The 16,885-nt window shown below is 29.0% G+C and overlaps 1 protein-coding gene across 1 annotated transcript; it reads right to left on the reverse strand.

The window, feature by feature from the left end:
• Positions 1–2,232: 2,232 nt before the first annotated feature.
• On the reverse strand, positions 2,233–7,341 carry LOC129321231 (protein NRT1/ PTR FAMILY 2.13-like). The gene is made up of 4 exons (XM_054966933.1): positions 7,130–7,341; positions 6,652–6,869; positions 4,972–5,561; positions 2,233–3,167 (listed from the first exon to the last, which is right to left on the reverse strand). The coding sequence occupies exons 1-4, from the start codon at positions 7,215–7,217 to the stop codon at positions 2,303–2,305; spliced, it is 1,761 nt and encodes a 586-aa protein (XP_054822908.1). The 5' UTR covers positions 7,218–7,341; the 3' UTR covers positions 2,233–2,302.
• Positions 7,342–16,885: the final 9,544 nt, after the last annotated feature.

Below are 16,885 nucleotides of genomic sequence, written 5' to 3' on the forward strand. Positions count from 1 at the left end.
TTTTTAAAAACTGATCCCATTAACTATGCTTTTCGACTTAATAGCAATTCAACTTCAGTCCAATTTGGCTCAATCATGAAAATCATTTTTAGTTCAAACCGAGCTGTTAATGGTTCTAATCGATGATCCAACTGATCCCACCATCTGGTTGGGTCTAGTTTTTAAATCATTCACTTAAAAAAAAAAAAACGCATCACGCAACCATAAAAGGAACAACTAAAAATGCTACGAATTCACCCCAAGAATATTTGATGGGCCTCCAAACGGAGAAAGAGGACACCATACCAATCAATAAGTGCCATCTGATTGATTATCGACAAAGACTGCGGGTGAACGAGGAACAGGGTCCAAATAACATCTAACTAATTAATTCTTTCTTAAACAATTATTGGTGATTTGTTTTAAAAATTAAGATTAATGTATATTTTTTTCCTTCAACTATTTGCACATAAGTTACCATTTTAAACATTTTGTAGTGCAATGTCCCATTTCAGTATTTTAAAATAGGGCAATAATATTGCCTATATAATTAACAAATTTTAATTTTAACCATTAGTTGATCTAAAAAAATTTTGGAAAATCTCAAAAGTTATATGAAAGGACAGAAAAATTACAATTAAGTATCCCATGAAAAATTAAAACTTCTTAAATATTAAATATTTTCTTATAGAGTATTTATTTGTACTTTCCTAACTTATTTTCTGTAATTCTCAGTGTTAGTATCTATAATTTTATAATAAATGATCAAAGTTAATATTTATTTATCATAACTAAAAAGTTTAAAATACCATACATCCTACACAAATATTTGGAAGTCGGCTTCCGTTTGCACCTCCTTTGAGGGAGGTGCATATTTGGACAGTCTAGATTAATATTAAATCAAGATTTATTTTATTTTTGTTTTACATTCATTTAAATAAAAAAATATTATATAAATTATAAAAAATTGTAATAAAACTATTTACTAGTCTAGAAAGTCTAGATTTAACATGAATGTGATATATTTAATATTAAAAGTGTATAAAAAATTTCAAAATTAAATTTGTACTATTTAGAATATATTTGGATAATCAATTTATAAAAATTATAAAAAATTTAATATTAAACAACTAAACATGAGTCATTTATGTTCAATCTACACTATCCAAACTTTGAATAAATTTTTTATATTAATAACTGTAAATTAATTAAATACAATATTAAATCAGGATCATATAAATTAAATCTGAATAGTTGATATTTGCACCAACCTTAGAGGAGGTGTGAAGGAGGCTTCCTTCAGCTCTAAATAATTAAGGAGCAATGCCCTGCCCTCTTTTTATAATAGAATAAATTAACTCGTATAACTAATTCCCAGTTCACACTTCACACATAACGTATTGAGTATATAAAATTCTAACTCACCACAATTCGGTGGGTCCAATCTGACCCACTTCTTGACGTTTGAATGGATAGCTTACTGTTCAAGTCTTGGATTAAGCATAATCAATGTAATTTGTGGCGCACTAAGAAATCAATATTTTATTAATTCGAAGACCAACAGTTAATTATCCCAAGTATAGTTTGTGTCTATTTGATGTGTGAGAGAGACACCAAATCCATGATAAAAGCTAATTAATCAAATAAGTTGCTATCCTGGAGAGAAAATGGCTACCGGTTCTAATTATGAACTTAAGGAAATTTGGCTCAACTTGTCACTACTAATTATAATTCTGATTTAGGTTTCTTAAAGTGCTTTTAATGATGAAACCAGGCCTCACCCGTTGAATCTTTTCTGTGAGCGTATTGAAGTATTATTTTCACCGTAGTTCATTTTTTTTTAATTGTTGATAGGTATTTTTATATTGGAAACAATTTTATTTAAAGGGTTGAATATTTATTAAATATTTGATAGAAAACTACAGAAACCTTTTTCTTGAATTTAAAATTTTTTGATTCAGCTAGAGGATGTAAATTTACATCCCCACCATCCATCTCAACTTATTGCGATCAATGAAACAGTGCGTATTGCGTAAAGTTGCTTCTAACGAAATCTATTGCCGCGCGTATTGCGTACAATTTGTACTGATATTTCAAAAAGGAATATATACTTGTACTGGGTATGAAATATTATCAATTTTTCTTTATGTGTGTGTGTGTGTGTGTGTGTTTGTGTGTATTCCAAAATAACTTAACTGCGTGCTGAAAATTCGATAATTTGTTATTAACATCCCAGTAGTATTACTTGTAAAACATTTGTTAAAAACGGTTATAAAAAAACATTTCTAAAAAATTAACATTGAAAGAGAGTAGAAGTTAAGCATCATACAGAAGCTTTGGATGCAACTAACTCAACATCACCATTAGCATCATCATCATTATCAACATCTTGAACCTTCAAACTTTTGTACTGATACCTATGAGCAACGAAGAGGAAAAAACCCAGGTTCAAAACTCCAAGCCCAGCAATAAGATAGTAAAACAATTCCAATCTCCCAACATTCAAATCATTCGCTAACCAACTCGTCCTCCGATGAACTATTGTGATCATGAAGCTGCTTACATAACTCGCCACACCCCAAGAACAACTCAACAATGAATTCGAAATGCTTCTCATGTGTTCTGGGCATTGCCTATTCAAAAACTCAGCCATTCCAATCCCACTAAACGCCTCACAGAGACCCATCAGGATCAACGGCAGGGCTAGCCACATCGCAGACATCGTCGGGTTCGGGTTCGGGTTAACCGAACCCCTTCTAGCTCGCTCCACGAACCCTGCCGCGACCAAGGACACGACACAGAACAACAAGCCAATTCCGATTCGTTGAAGCAACGTGATGCCTCCTTCATGGTGTGTGATTTTTCTAAGTGATGGTACGAGGATTCGGTCGTAGATGGGGACCCAGAGGCCGATGGTGAGGAAGGAGATAACTGAGAATGAAGCTGCGGGGATTTGGAACCTGCGGGGTCCGAGGTTTCTGTCCATTTTTAGGGCTTGAGATATTGTGAAGATTCCTAGTTGTATTATTGAGGTTAGGGTGAAGATTCCAGTTGCCCAAATTGGTAAGATTCCGACGAGGCATTTCACTTCTTCTACTTGCTGGATGCTAGTCAGTCTCCATGGGTTTACTCGGATTCCATCTGTGTTCAACTCACCTTCCATTATTAAAGCAGCCTTGTTTAATGCCCTGAAAAAAATTATTGAACCAGCTAATAATTCAGTTAAAAGTAGTTACAATTATTATAAGTTTAAAAATATTTACTCTCTACCCCTTTTGGTAAAAAATATAAGACATTGTTACAGTTTTAAAGTGTAATTAATATGCTTTTCCAAAAGTGCATAATAAATAAATTAATTTGTATTTATTTTAAAGTGAAATATTCTATTAAATGAGGGTAAATATGTAAAGATAATATTAATTTAAAGATAATTAATTGCTTCATTGGTGTGAAATTTAATTAAAAATGCTTTATATTTTTTAATGAGGAAATATATATTGTGAGTTCAAGTTCGGTTTTCTTACATAATTTTTCTTGTCGTACTGATCCTAATAAAAGATGGATACTATTAATTGTTTGATGGTTTTCAATTCAATGATTTCCCAAAAGAGAAAAAGATATCCTTCCTCTGTTAAAAGATGTAAAATATTTTTAACCAAATCTCAACTCCTAATAAAATAGTTACATACTTTTTAACAAACCCTATCTTTTTATATTTATCCCTATTAAACACCCTACAATAAATATAAAGTCATTATTAATAGGGGCACTTTAAAAAAAACAATGATTAGACATCAAAAGATTAAAAATATTTTATATTTTTGAATATCTAACTTTTTAAAAAATACCTTACATTTTTTAATGGAGGGAGTATAAGGTAAAAAAGAATAAATGAATATACTACTGTCTTGTACAATATTTGATGGGCTGTTTTGAAGTATAGAAAAATCATTTTGAATAGTGTACTTAATTTATTATATTAGATTAAAAACTATTCATGACAAAAAAAATTAAAAGCTCAATTATATATACACATACAAAGAAAAATGAGGTGCACGTATGTTCTTTTGGAGATATTAAGGGACTATTTGATTTATGATTTTAAAAACTATTTTTTATTTTAAAAATAAAAAATAAAAAATATTTAAGTAAATGTATTGAATTTAAATACTTTAAAATTGTTTTCATTTTTTAATTTTAAAATATACTATATTTGATTATTATAAATTGAATTTAAATACATTTAAAATTCTTTTCATTTTATATTTTTAAAACATACTATATTTGATTATTATAAATTACCTTCAATTATGATTAATCACTATTATAAGCTATCATCATTAATTATTGGTGATCATCACTACCAATTATTTTTTTTAAGTCTAAAATTATTTTAAATTAACATAAACAAACATATTCTTATTTTATTTTGCTTGAAAAAATTTAAAAATTAGTTTACAAAATGATTTTTAAAAACAAAAAAAAGAAGAAAACTAAAAGCTCCCTGGAACAACTTAGCTGTACGTTTTTTTTTCCCCCAAGAACAAGATGGTGGAGATTGCAAATCAAGTTGTATCCAATCACAAAGCTTGAAATGGACCAATATGTAGAAAGCCAATCCTCAATTTTTCATTTTTATTATACATAGACCAACTTGTCTCTTTCACACTATCAAAAATATTCTAGAGAAAACGGTACTCGCTCTGATATCTATTATAACAAATCTCTAGTTATTTCACCAAAATTAAGGAGAGATCATTAAGTTATTAATATTGTCTGAAAATATAATAATCTTTCAGTTTTAATTACCTCTATTTTTTTAATGAAAAATTTTTAAATTTGCATTAGATTTTCTCTCACGATTAATGAATTTAAATAGAAATAATATTAGAAAAATGTAATTAATACCCTCATCAAGTACCGTAAATTAAGGAAAAAAATTCTTCCAGCTAATAAGCACCATACAATAGGGACAAGAGACAGTATAACCACCTGAATTGGTTGGTCAAAGGCAGCTTTGTCACGATGATACTACCGTCCTTCAAAGGAGGATCATAGAAGACTCTTCCAATGTCATCATCTTCACCAAAATTATTAGGAAGCTGAACTTTTCTCTTTCTATAAGCAGCAACAAGAACCTGAGCAACCCCAGACAATATACTCCCCTGTGGTTTCACATGAACATAAATCCTCGTACCAACAAAGAACAAGACCAGACCCAAGAACATGCACACAGTGGGGATCCCAAACCCTAGAGTCCAACTCACAGAATCTTGAACATAGATCACCACAGTTTGAGTGACCAGAAAAACCAGAGACGATATGGTGTAGCTCCAGTTGAAGAAGCTGACGATCCCTCTCCTTCCTTCTTCCGTCGACGCGTCGAACTGGTCGACGCCGAACGGGATGCTACAAGGCTTTATACCAGAAGAGCCAATGGCCAATAAGAGAAATCCCAGAAGCAGAACAAGAAGATGGGTCTTGCTGGGTTTCACACATTGGTTTAGTGTTAGTTGTTGAGGTGTACATGGTGGAGGATGTAACTCTGGCAACCATGCCGTTAGTGTCACAACCATCATTCCCTGTGTTGTTCAATGGAAATTGTTAATTAAATGAGACATGCTTAATTATTCGTTCGAAGAATTATAATATTTCATGATTAATAAATAGAATACACACACACACATCCCTCATACGCACATACGCATTAAACTAGACATCTTTCATGTACAATACACGAGATAATAATTAAAAACAAACTTATAAAAGCATATTCTTACAATAGAGTGAATTAAATATTTTTTTCAAAAATTATATCATTTTTTATCATTTAAAATTTATTAAAAAGCAACAAAAGAGATTGAAGAAATATTATTTAATCAACCACTGTTTGTAATTTATAAATATTATAACTCTATAACTTTTATATTTTATAATAATGAAGAAATATGACGACTAATGAACCACACCTTTTTTTTTTAATTGGAAACAGTTTAACTACTCTGTACATGTTTTAACACACACACACCCACAGGCACACACACATATAATATCAGTTTATTATATATAAAAACAAATGAATTTTGGTTTATTGATGACATGACTTGTCCATACGTCGTTCTGCTATCACTTTTTCATCAGTTACATGGAATTGGAAGTCTGCCATATGTATATGTATCATCTAATGACTTCTTGAAGAGGTTTTATATCAAAGAATAACCTTAAAAATATGAAATTTCACTGCACTTCTTAAATACCTATCTAAAAATAAGATTTTGTGAGATAAGATCTACTTATCTCTAAAGTTTAACAAGCATTCATTTAAGTTTTGATGAATAATCATATATAATTAATAATCACAACTCTCTCGGAAGTAAACAAGTTACAAAAATTGATAACACAAATTTAATCGCACAAATGTTGGTCCTAAATAAATTCAGATTTTGATAAGTAACCTTATATAATTAACAATAACCCATTAACTTATTAAATTTTGGGGGTAATTAAGTCTTTTCTTATAAAATATTATTTTCAAATAGGTACCACATATGGGAGTGCAGTAAAAATTTTAGACTTTTAAGTTCCCTTTTTGGAATAAAAACTTTCCCAAAATCCTTAGATAATATTTTCCAAAAAAAAAAAATCCACAGAGAGAGAGAGAGAGAGAGATACCAGAAGATTAGGAAGCGAAGTAAAAGCTATGGTCTTGAAGCGACCCACATAGGCATCAGAAATGAAGGCACCAATGAGAGGTCCGAAGTTGGAGAGCCCATACCATATGCTCATCATATTGGCAGCATCAACCATGTCTATATGAAGTTCTCTCGTCAGGTACACCAGAAAGTTTGCAAACATCCCGTTCCATCCCAAGCTTGCAAACGCTTCATTTCCTGGGAGAGAGGAAAAATGGGTAAGAATTAGGGAAGGACAACACATCTAATTAACTTAAAATCTTAATACTCAAGTTTATGAGTTGTTCTCATTTATCATATATTAGATATTAAACATAGCTTTGTCTAATTTGAGACTTCTCACATTATTTCAAGTCTACTCACCCATAGACAACTTGGCACATACATACATATCCAAACACTGACATGTATATGTATTATGATTCGAAAGAGAAGAAAATTAAATGAAATAAAGAGACCTAGAATGTAAGGCATGGCCTTCCATCCTCCTGGCTTCTTCTGGGTTCTGGCTCCACAGTTATTTGTATCCTCAGCAGCCACCGACATTATTTTATCTCACTCGTGGTCAAGAAAACTTTAATATCTCAAAAGGACTTTAAAGTTTTGAAGGATCGATGTGTCCTTACTAATGGCGCGAATTCCAGTTCGTAGCCGTCAGGACAGGGAGAAATTAATGAATAAGAGTTTAATTGAGTGAAGGAGCAAGGAGATCGACTTAACACACTGATTTATGGTGCACAGAGAAATTTAATAAATTAATGACGGTGGAGGTACGATTTCTTTTCTTTTTTGTGTTTTTCTTTTTCTTTTTTTTTTTTTGCCACTATAAATTGCTATGATGTAGATTAAGAATACAACCAAAAACATGAGAGATAGTGGGATGTAAGCTAGGCTTGGTCTAACCCTACCTTGCAATGTGTTTCACACATAGTTTTTTTTTTTAATAATTATGATGAGATTTTATTTCTTTGGGAAGATCACTCCAAAGTTCTTCATAGGAATTATAAATACTACAAGCTCCCATGAGATGGATAAACTATCCCCAAGTTCCAAATCTTTTATTTTAAATGTATCTTATGTTTAATCACTAAAGTGCCCTTTATCTTTTTTCAAAAAGAAATTATCTGCGCCAGTAACTGGAGCTTCAGCTAGCTGCTTGTAATCAAAACTCGACTGGCCGACAACTGGAGCTTCGGCTTCGGTGAGCAAATTATTGGCCATGAGTGGTCATGCAAAGATTTGAGGGCACTACCTCTGGAATATTGACAAAAAAAAAAAAAATGCACCAGTAGGCCATTGAAGCCCTTTTGACATATTTTTTTTGTTAAAAAATATAAAATATTTTTTAAATGATTAGATGTTAAAAAGTATAAAATATTTTTAGTGTTTTAAAATGTAATTAATATGTTTGCCCAAAAGTGCCCGTAAACAAATAATTTTATATTTATTTTAAAGTAAAATACCTTATTATTAGTGATATACTGCCTCTGTTTTCGTTCATAGAGAAACTACCACTTATAACTTATTTTTTTATACAAGCAAAATCACATATTTCAATAAGTATTTATTACAAACTTTCTAAATTATCCCACCTAATTTTATCATTCATAGTCATAAGAGACAATTAATAAATGCCTGATTAACACAATTAATGAAGGGTATTATAATTTAATTTCTTTTATTTTTAAACATAATTAATATAGTTAACTAATTTTTTTAAACTGTGTCATACAGTTTTTCTTTTCTACAAATAAAAACAGAGGGAGTATAAAAATATGCTCATTTACAAGTGTCCTAATGTGAATAACAAGTACCTTATATATAAGTAACTACTAAATTTCATTTCACCAACTTGTTTCCCCTAGTTTAGTGTGTATATATATATATATTATATTATATCAAAAGGCTTCTTACTGAATGACCCGAAACAATTCAATCCGTATATCTTCCTAATTTAGAACAACTTAAATTTTATAATTTCTTAACTTAGAATAGCTTTACTAACTCAGAACAACTCAGAGCGTATTGAAATTTTGTTCTGGGAGTTTTGAAACTTGGTAATGAGTTTTTTGAGAGGTATTCTGAAGAAAAATCATTATATTGTAAAAATAAATAGAAAAAAAGCAGAACATCTTTTATAGGTTTTCTTATCTTCGTTTTGCAGAACTGGAGAAACGCCAAAAAAATTGGCTGTTTTCATTAATGGAAAATCTGTAAATAATCGTTTTGCGGCTCATTTAGTGAAGAGCGCCTGTCAAGGCAAAACGTACGTCTCTGATTCGTCAACAACATAGATCCAAAACATCTCTTTTTGATTGCTCGATCACATGTATATATTCTTAATTGGAGAAAATCTTGTTCAAAACATGGTTGGGTATTAAATGTAGGCACCCCTTCTCACAATATTTGAACATTGATTTGCTACATTGTAATCCAAAGATTTCTAAAGTGAAGTGAAAACCACAAGATTTTGTTATCTCCTTTCTTAATTCTTAATATTTATCCTTGTTCAATTCTTGAATCTGCGCAAAACATCCCTGGTTCTTCAACAATATAGACCCCTGCCTACTTCCCTATGTGTAGGGGTGTTCACTCTGCTCGATCACTTTAATTCAAACCTTGCATAAGTTTGTTTGTTTGTTTTTTTGTTTAAACTTGTTTTCCCCTATCGACTATTCAACACCTTAGTCCAAACTTTGTATTGAGTGTTTTAATAGTGAGAATTGTTTTGATTTTTTGAAGGGAAATATATTTTAACAAGTTTTAAGTATTGATAAAATCCAATAACTATAATTAAAACACTTATTAAATAAGTGAATTTAGATCACCCACTCATCCAAATCCCCAATTTTCCATTTAAGAAGGGATGCCGGGAACCCACGATGCTATTAATTTTTTGCCATCAACCTATGAAGCTATTGAATAAGGGTCCAGTCAAGGATAATGGTGTGTGGTATAGCCAACCTTATCTTCATCTATTTGGCGCACTTTATTAGCCAATAATTGGTTTGTTGATCGTTATAGCAATCCTACTGATTGAATTCAAGCTTGTACTGCTTAAATCAATCTTTTAGAGATATACCTTAGATCAATTTAATTTGAAACTAACTTGCTAAGGCAAAAATTTTATGTTATTTATTGGTGATTTTGTTCAAATTTCATAATTAAATTAAGGGTTAAAAGGATATTTTTGCTTCTAAATGCATAGTAGTATCTAGTATCATGAACTTTTTTGTGTTGCAATATCTACTACAATAGAATGGTTATAGAGGATGATTGACATCTATCCTCTATTGGAAAAGCACATATAGGACAATTATATAGCCATCATATATTGTTGTAAATATAGGATGGTCGTTAACAAACCGTCCTATATAAGGCTCTAGATTTAACCAAATTTAGAACCCTTGAGGCCATATAGGATGATTATGGCTCAAATGTTCTATATGGCCACATATAGATGCTACCAAAAAATAAAAAAAACTTTTGACGATAACTTTTAGCTATGATAAAGAAAGTTGCAACCAAAAATCTACTTTTGGTGAAGTCGTTGTTAAAAGTAGACCAATATTGCTGCTAAAAGTAAATTTTTAGTGACGATTTTTAATTGTTTCCATCAAATGTCCCCTTTTAGCGATGACCTTTAATTGTTCCTGCTAAAAATGACTTTTAGTTGTCGATGCCAAAAAGTATTTTTTAAAAAATTTAAAAATTTAAAAAATTATGTAATTACTTTTAATGGCATCAAAATGTCACTGCTAAAAGTATTTTTATAAAAAAATAATTTATTTTATTTCTTTTAGTACGACTATTGCCAAAAGTATATTCATGAAAAATAATTTAAAAATTTAAAACAATTTATGTAATTACTTATCAGTGGCAACAGACTATCACCGTCAAAATTATATTTATAAAAAATAATTAAAAAATTAAAAATAATTATGTAATAACTTTTTAGCAGCAACAAAAGTATTTTCATAAAAAAATTAGGAAAATTTAAAATAATTTATGTAATCACTTTTTAGCTGCAACAAAAGTATTTTCATAAAAAATTTAGGAAAATTTAAAATAATTTAAGTAATTACTTTTAGCAGCGACAAACAGCCACTGGCAAAAGTATTTTCATAAAACAATAGTTAAAAAATTAGAAATAATTTATATGATTACTTTTTACAAGGACAAACAGTCGTCGCCAAAAGTATTTTTATAAAAAAATAATTAAAAAATTTTAAAAAAATTATATAATTACTTTTAGAGACAACAAACTGTCATTGCTAAAGTATTTTCATAAAAAGTATTTAAGAAATTAAAAATAATTCATGTAATTATTTTTTATGGCTACAGTTTATCACCACCAAAGTATTTTTTAAAAATTAATTTACATAATTACTTTTAGCAGCAACATTTTTAGCACTAAAGGTATTTATTTCTCAACTGCATACAAATTACCACAAGGTCTTCAAGAGTGAATTTAAAGTAAAACTAAAAACTAGAAACTAGTAACAAAACAAGGCAAGTAAAGTAAGTTTGCGTGTTCCTTTTTAATGAATGTGGTTCCTAGGAATTAGATGGTGAATAAGTCATTATCCCAATTGTTAAGTTGCTTTATTAATGTATCTCATTGGTTAATTACTAGCCTAAGTTAATTGACTTAGGTATCCTCTACTAATTCCATTAATTCAATAGTCTTAGTGTAGTTTCTCTAGTTAGCCCAACTGTGCTAGTGTGCATAATGTTGTCAAACACCATATTGAATAACATGTTCACTTAAAAAAAAAACAACAATGTCCAAACAATAAACCTCAACTCTAATCTTCTCTAAATCTCATCCCAACATTTGATTTCAAGTCATAGAGACACAGAGAATGTACAAACACAGAAAAACCAAACAAGAGACAGAGAAAGAGCTTACAATTGATTTGAAGTTGAAATGCCCAAACTAATATCACAAAGTCAAAGACACTAAGTGAAGTAAAAAATGCTGTTTGGGTCTACCTTTTGGGTTCTAGGTTTTTTTCAATTAATAAAATGGTATGGGGGAGCTAAGGTTTTGAGAACTGAGGTTTTGGGTTTTTTAAGATGTTGCGCACAAAGAGATCTCTGCAACTCTGTTTGAAAACTTAAAGGGTTAGGGATTTTAATTTCAAAAAGTATAGAGAACTGTCATATAAGTTAGACAGATAGAGGACAGTTCTCTTGTACAACTGTCCTCTATGTATTTGTATTTAAAAAAAATCAATTTTTTAATTTCACTATAAGAAAACAGGAATTTTCTCATAGAATTTTCTCTCACAAAAAATATTGAAGAGAAGTTCTCTTAGAAAGCCTATTCTAATAAATTAATTATGGAATTTTTCTCTTTATGAAAGAAAATTTTTCTCTTAGTTTAAGCTATGAGAAATATTTGATAAAAAAATTGATATTAAAAAAATAAAAAATAAGAACTTATTAAGTTTCTTTCAGATTTTTTTGAGAGAAACTTTCTCTTACAAAAATCTGAGAGAAACTCAACGAGTTCTCTCAAATAATACTAAGAGAAATGTTTTCTAAAAAAAAATCGAGAAAACTTTCTCTTAAATTAAGTTAAAATGAATATTCTCTCAGTTTTTTTTTTCAAGAGAATTTTTATCTCGAATTGATCAGAGAGAATTTCTCTCAGGTTAAGCCAAGAAATGTTTTTCTCATAACAAGTTAAGAGAAAAGTGTCTCTCAAAATATTTAAAATTTTCTCTTAGAACAATTTGAGATCTTTTTGAGAGAGACTTTCTTTGAAAATTTATCGAGAGAAAATTCCAAATTTCTCTCATATTCTTTTAGGAGAAACTATAAAATACATTATATATATAATATTATATTACTTATACAATACTCATATTATCTAAATTATTAAATGCGATGGTCCAAAATGTAACAAAAGTGATTGTAAAACAAGAGGGGGAAGACACTACAAGGGGTTAGGTTGAGTGTTACAATATGATAAATCAAGATTTAAATCCTTACTTGGAAAGTTGCCCCAATTTAGTTCTTAACCATGCATCAAACAAGATTACTTCTAGTAGGAAGATACTTGTATGCAATTAGAAAGAAAAAAATTAGGGAGTAGATGTGGGAGGCATGAAATAATGTTCATAAACTAATAATTATTTATATATAGAGAGAGATGATTTATGTTAGAGTATTATATAATATATGATTATGATTCATATATTAATATTAATATTAATTTTTCATATATATACTGACATCTATAGTGTATAAGAAAGTTTGCTAAAAAATTTAAATATAGAACTAAATTGCATTATTTTTCACTTTTCCAATTGAGAACAATTATTTATATGATTGAATATATATATATATAATATATAACTTATTCGGTTTTAAAATATATAAAAATTATGTGACTCTAAAAAACAACATAAAGTTTTACTCTTATTGATTGCAATAATAATGTGCAGCATATTGTTTTGGTTCACATTTTTTATAGGCTTGCTGGACAATTTTTTTTGTTTTTGTATGCAAAACATTTTGGCCACTTATTGAATAAAATTTTTTTGTCAAAATTTCCCTTTAATGACAAAAATTGTTACTACTAAAGAATTTTTATTAAAATTTAAACATAATTAAAATTTATTAAATAATTTTATAAAGATATTTTTAACAAACTAGAAAATTAAATTGGTAAAATATAAATTAAAAATAAATTGAATAAATTTAAAAATATTTAAAAATAATATAATTTAATTTTAAATCAAGTTAAATTAAATAATATTTATAAAATTACTGATTAAATTGTGAAAAAGTGTGCAAAATTATTTTTTGATGTCAAATAAATTAAAATCATTTAAAATATGCTATATTATAAATTATTTTTTTAATAAAGTAATATAAAATGTATAGTTTAGTAATATACATTTAATTTTGCTAATTTAAGGTATCAAATTCATTGTAGCTCAACAGGCAAAAAAATAGGCACTAAAAGTATAACCAAGGTCATGGGTCCTACTCCAAGGTAAGAAATATATTTGTAAAATAGATACAAACATGATGTGGATGTTTGCATGATCGATGACATGGCACAATGTGGCCCACATGTGGGAAGTGATTGGAGGGAATAAAATTAAATTTTAATATATTATCCAAATTTATCATAAAATTTCTTTCAATATATTCCATGAGAAATGTCTCCGAATTTTTTGAGAGAAGTTCTCTCAGATGATTTTATGAGAAACATTTACTCTTGGATGATTCCAAGAGAAATTGTTTCTCACAAAACATTTTAGGAGGAAAAAAAAATCCTGCGAATTTTAGCTAAATTTTTTGAGAGAAAATCTAACAGAAATATCCATTGTTCTACCTCCTCACATGGGATGATTGTGCATACACCTATCCTATATAAGGCATCCTATATTAACACTTTTGTAGCATTGATCCCTCTTCAATATTTGAAAATAGTGCTTTTTGCCCTTACAGTTAAGAATGTTAAGTTTGACCATTAGTTGACCGATAACAATTAAAGAAAAGGATTGTAAATATTACAATTATTGACCTTATAAAAAATTAATATCAATTAAGCCTTTTAAATTACACAAAATTCTAAGAGACTAATGTTATTTCTTACTCATAAAATATCAAAATACCATTTTGACCAAGTACCAGGTGATTATCAGCTTAATATTGCCGGCAATAACCCAGATAAAAATAATTAAATGTTAATGTTTTAATAAGATATTATTAAAAAATATATTATTTTTAATTATAATTACCAGTATTGTTACCAACAATGATGATTTGATAATAGTTAAACTATCAAAGATTGGTCAAAATGATATTTTGCATTTTACGTGGTAAAAAATAACATTTGTCTCTTGATAGTTATTTATAATTAGGAAACTTAATTTTATTAATATTTATAGAGTTCTTTATTTGTAATTTTTTTGGTCAATCTTTTTTTTTTGCAATTTTAAGTCATTTTCTGCAATTTTTTTAAGTTAACTAATAGTTAAAATTAACATTTGTTAACAGTAAAATCATGCAATATTATTGTATCTTAATCGTTGAAAGGGAACATTGTACCACCAAAAAGTTTAGGATACTAAATGCTTTTACATGAATAGTTGAAGGGAAAAAATGTTCTTTAACACTTCAATTAATTCATTGTTACAATATGATATTAAATAATTATAAAAATATATTTCAATTTTAGTTATATAAAAAAGTTAATCGAACGAGTTTTTTTTTAATCTTTAGTTCTGAAAGCATGTTCTAAGAGAAATTATCAATCAAGTTTTTAAATTTCTAATGATTATATATAATTTTCTAGAACAACTATCCAAATAGATTTTTTTAAGTATATGATTCAAATTAGAGGAAGCTGATAGCTTAACAAGTATCAGAGGCAACCTTGTTAAAAATAGAAGAGTTGAGGTTATCAAATAATTCATTTTGTTTGTTGGCTAGCTTAATTATTTATGAGTAATTTTTTATGTGATTTGATTTATTTATATGTTTTGGGAAACTACATGATTTTGTATTAAAAGTGAGATTTATAATGTTATTTGAGAAAGTGATTTCCAATGAAATGATTATTATATCATTATGTGTATGTGTATAATTGAGAAATGTGAATATATGTGTGTGAGAATGCATGATCATGAGAGGATGGGAGTTCACTCGAATTAGTGGAGTGTGAAAATCTATGTGATCGACTGACACTATGAGATCTAGTATAGCATAGATGTAATAGACTGTTACCACAAGACATTCGAGCAATCATTACATAATTTTAGCTTCTTAATACACCAAAGTGTGCAGAGTTGGAATTTATGACACCCTGATTGCATGTGTGATAGAGGGAATTGTAATCTAAAAGTAGGACAGAATACCTTTGGCTAAGTGGTTCTACCATAGAAGGTAAGATGGATCTATCTATATAAATATGATCCGGTAGGTAGTATATGGTTCATTCGGAGGTAGATGCAAGGGTTTGGATAGATTAGAGATCATGGAGAGTGTGAAAATGGGTTCATGGAAATGAATAAGTGTATGTATATATATTATGCAGTACAAATGATAATGAAAAGTGATGTTTTGTTTACTTGTTTATAATTATTTTTGTTAATGGATAGGTGTGAATTATTCTAGTTAGTGAGATGTTTATCGCATCTTGTGGTTACAATTTTACAGGTGCTATTGTTGTAAGCAGTGGAAGGAAAGAGCTGGGCCATGAGTAATGAGACTACTACTCCCTTTTGAGATTGTATAATGAAATTGTATAGTTATAAATATTAATATATTTGTAAGCTGTTATAGGAATACATACATGTGAATCTGATTGCACTTTTAAAAGTGTGTGAGTATTTTAGCCTTAAGGTTAAAGAACATGCGTGACATGTATGTGAGAGGGCTAAGATATTGATATAAGTGCCAAGTTGTGTTTAAAATTTAGAAATATGTTATTTATGGCCAAATGTGTTTGAATATGCATAACTTAACCTTGGGGCATGTAATTGTGTTATTTGTGATGAATTTTGTTTGTAGGGCTAAGATACTATCCCAAGTGCATGTTTGTGTGTTTGAAGTGATAAGAGCATGTAATTTGGCCAAGAATGTGTATATATGTGTGTGTAAATGTGGAAATAGCCTTGGTATGTGTGATAAGGGCAATTTAATGGCCAAAATTGAATGTGCTTGTATATTTGATGATATGATTATTCAATCAGGTGTTAAATGTCCCATTAGAAGTGGTTAAGCCCTTAAAATTGACTAATGACATGTGGTTTGATTTTGGGACGCTTGTGTGAATGAAAATGACATAAAATGATCATGTTGTATCTGAGTGTTCAACTTTTAAATGGAATATCATATTGGAATGGAACCTATGTTTTAGTTAGATTTTGAAATAAGCTTTGTGTGAGTACTTGAATTATTCCAATCAGATATCGTATGTGAAAATGGCGCACACTAGAAATTCATTTGAACTGTGCTATTATGACAATAGAGTTTGATACATTTGTCACGGTGCATAGCACAAAACGTTGGCCTATGGCTATATACCACATGCCACGGTATATGAGTCACATGTTGCAACATATGGCTCAAAATGGCAAAATTACTGTTTTGGCCCTGTTTTCAAGTATATGGTATTTATGCATTCTTAAATGCTTTCGCTGTATATAAATACATATTTTAGAATGGTTTGACTAACTTTTCAAAGG

This window comes from Prosopis cineraria, unplaced genomic scaffold (genome assembly GCF_029017545.1).
Source record: "Prosopis cineraria cultivar Desert tree isolate PC_DT_omini unplaced genomic scaffold, ASM2901754v1 PC10, whole genome shotgun sequence".
In the NCBI taxonomy this organism is placed as follows: Eukaryota; Viridiplantae; Streptophyta; class Magnoliopsida; order Fabales; family Fabaceae; genus Prosopis; species Prosopis cineraria.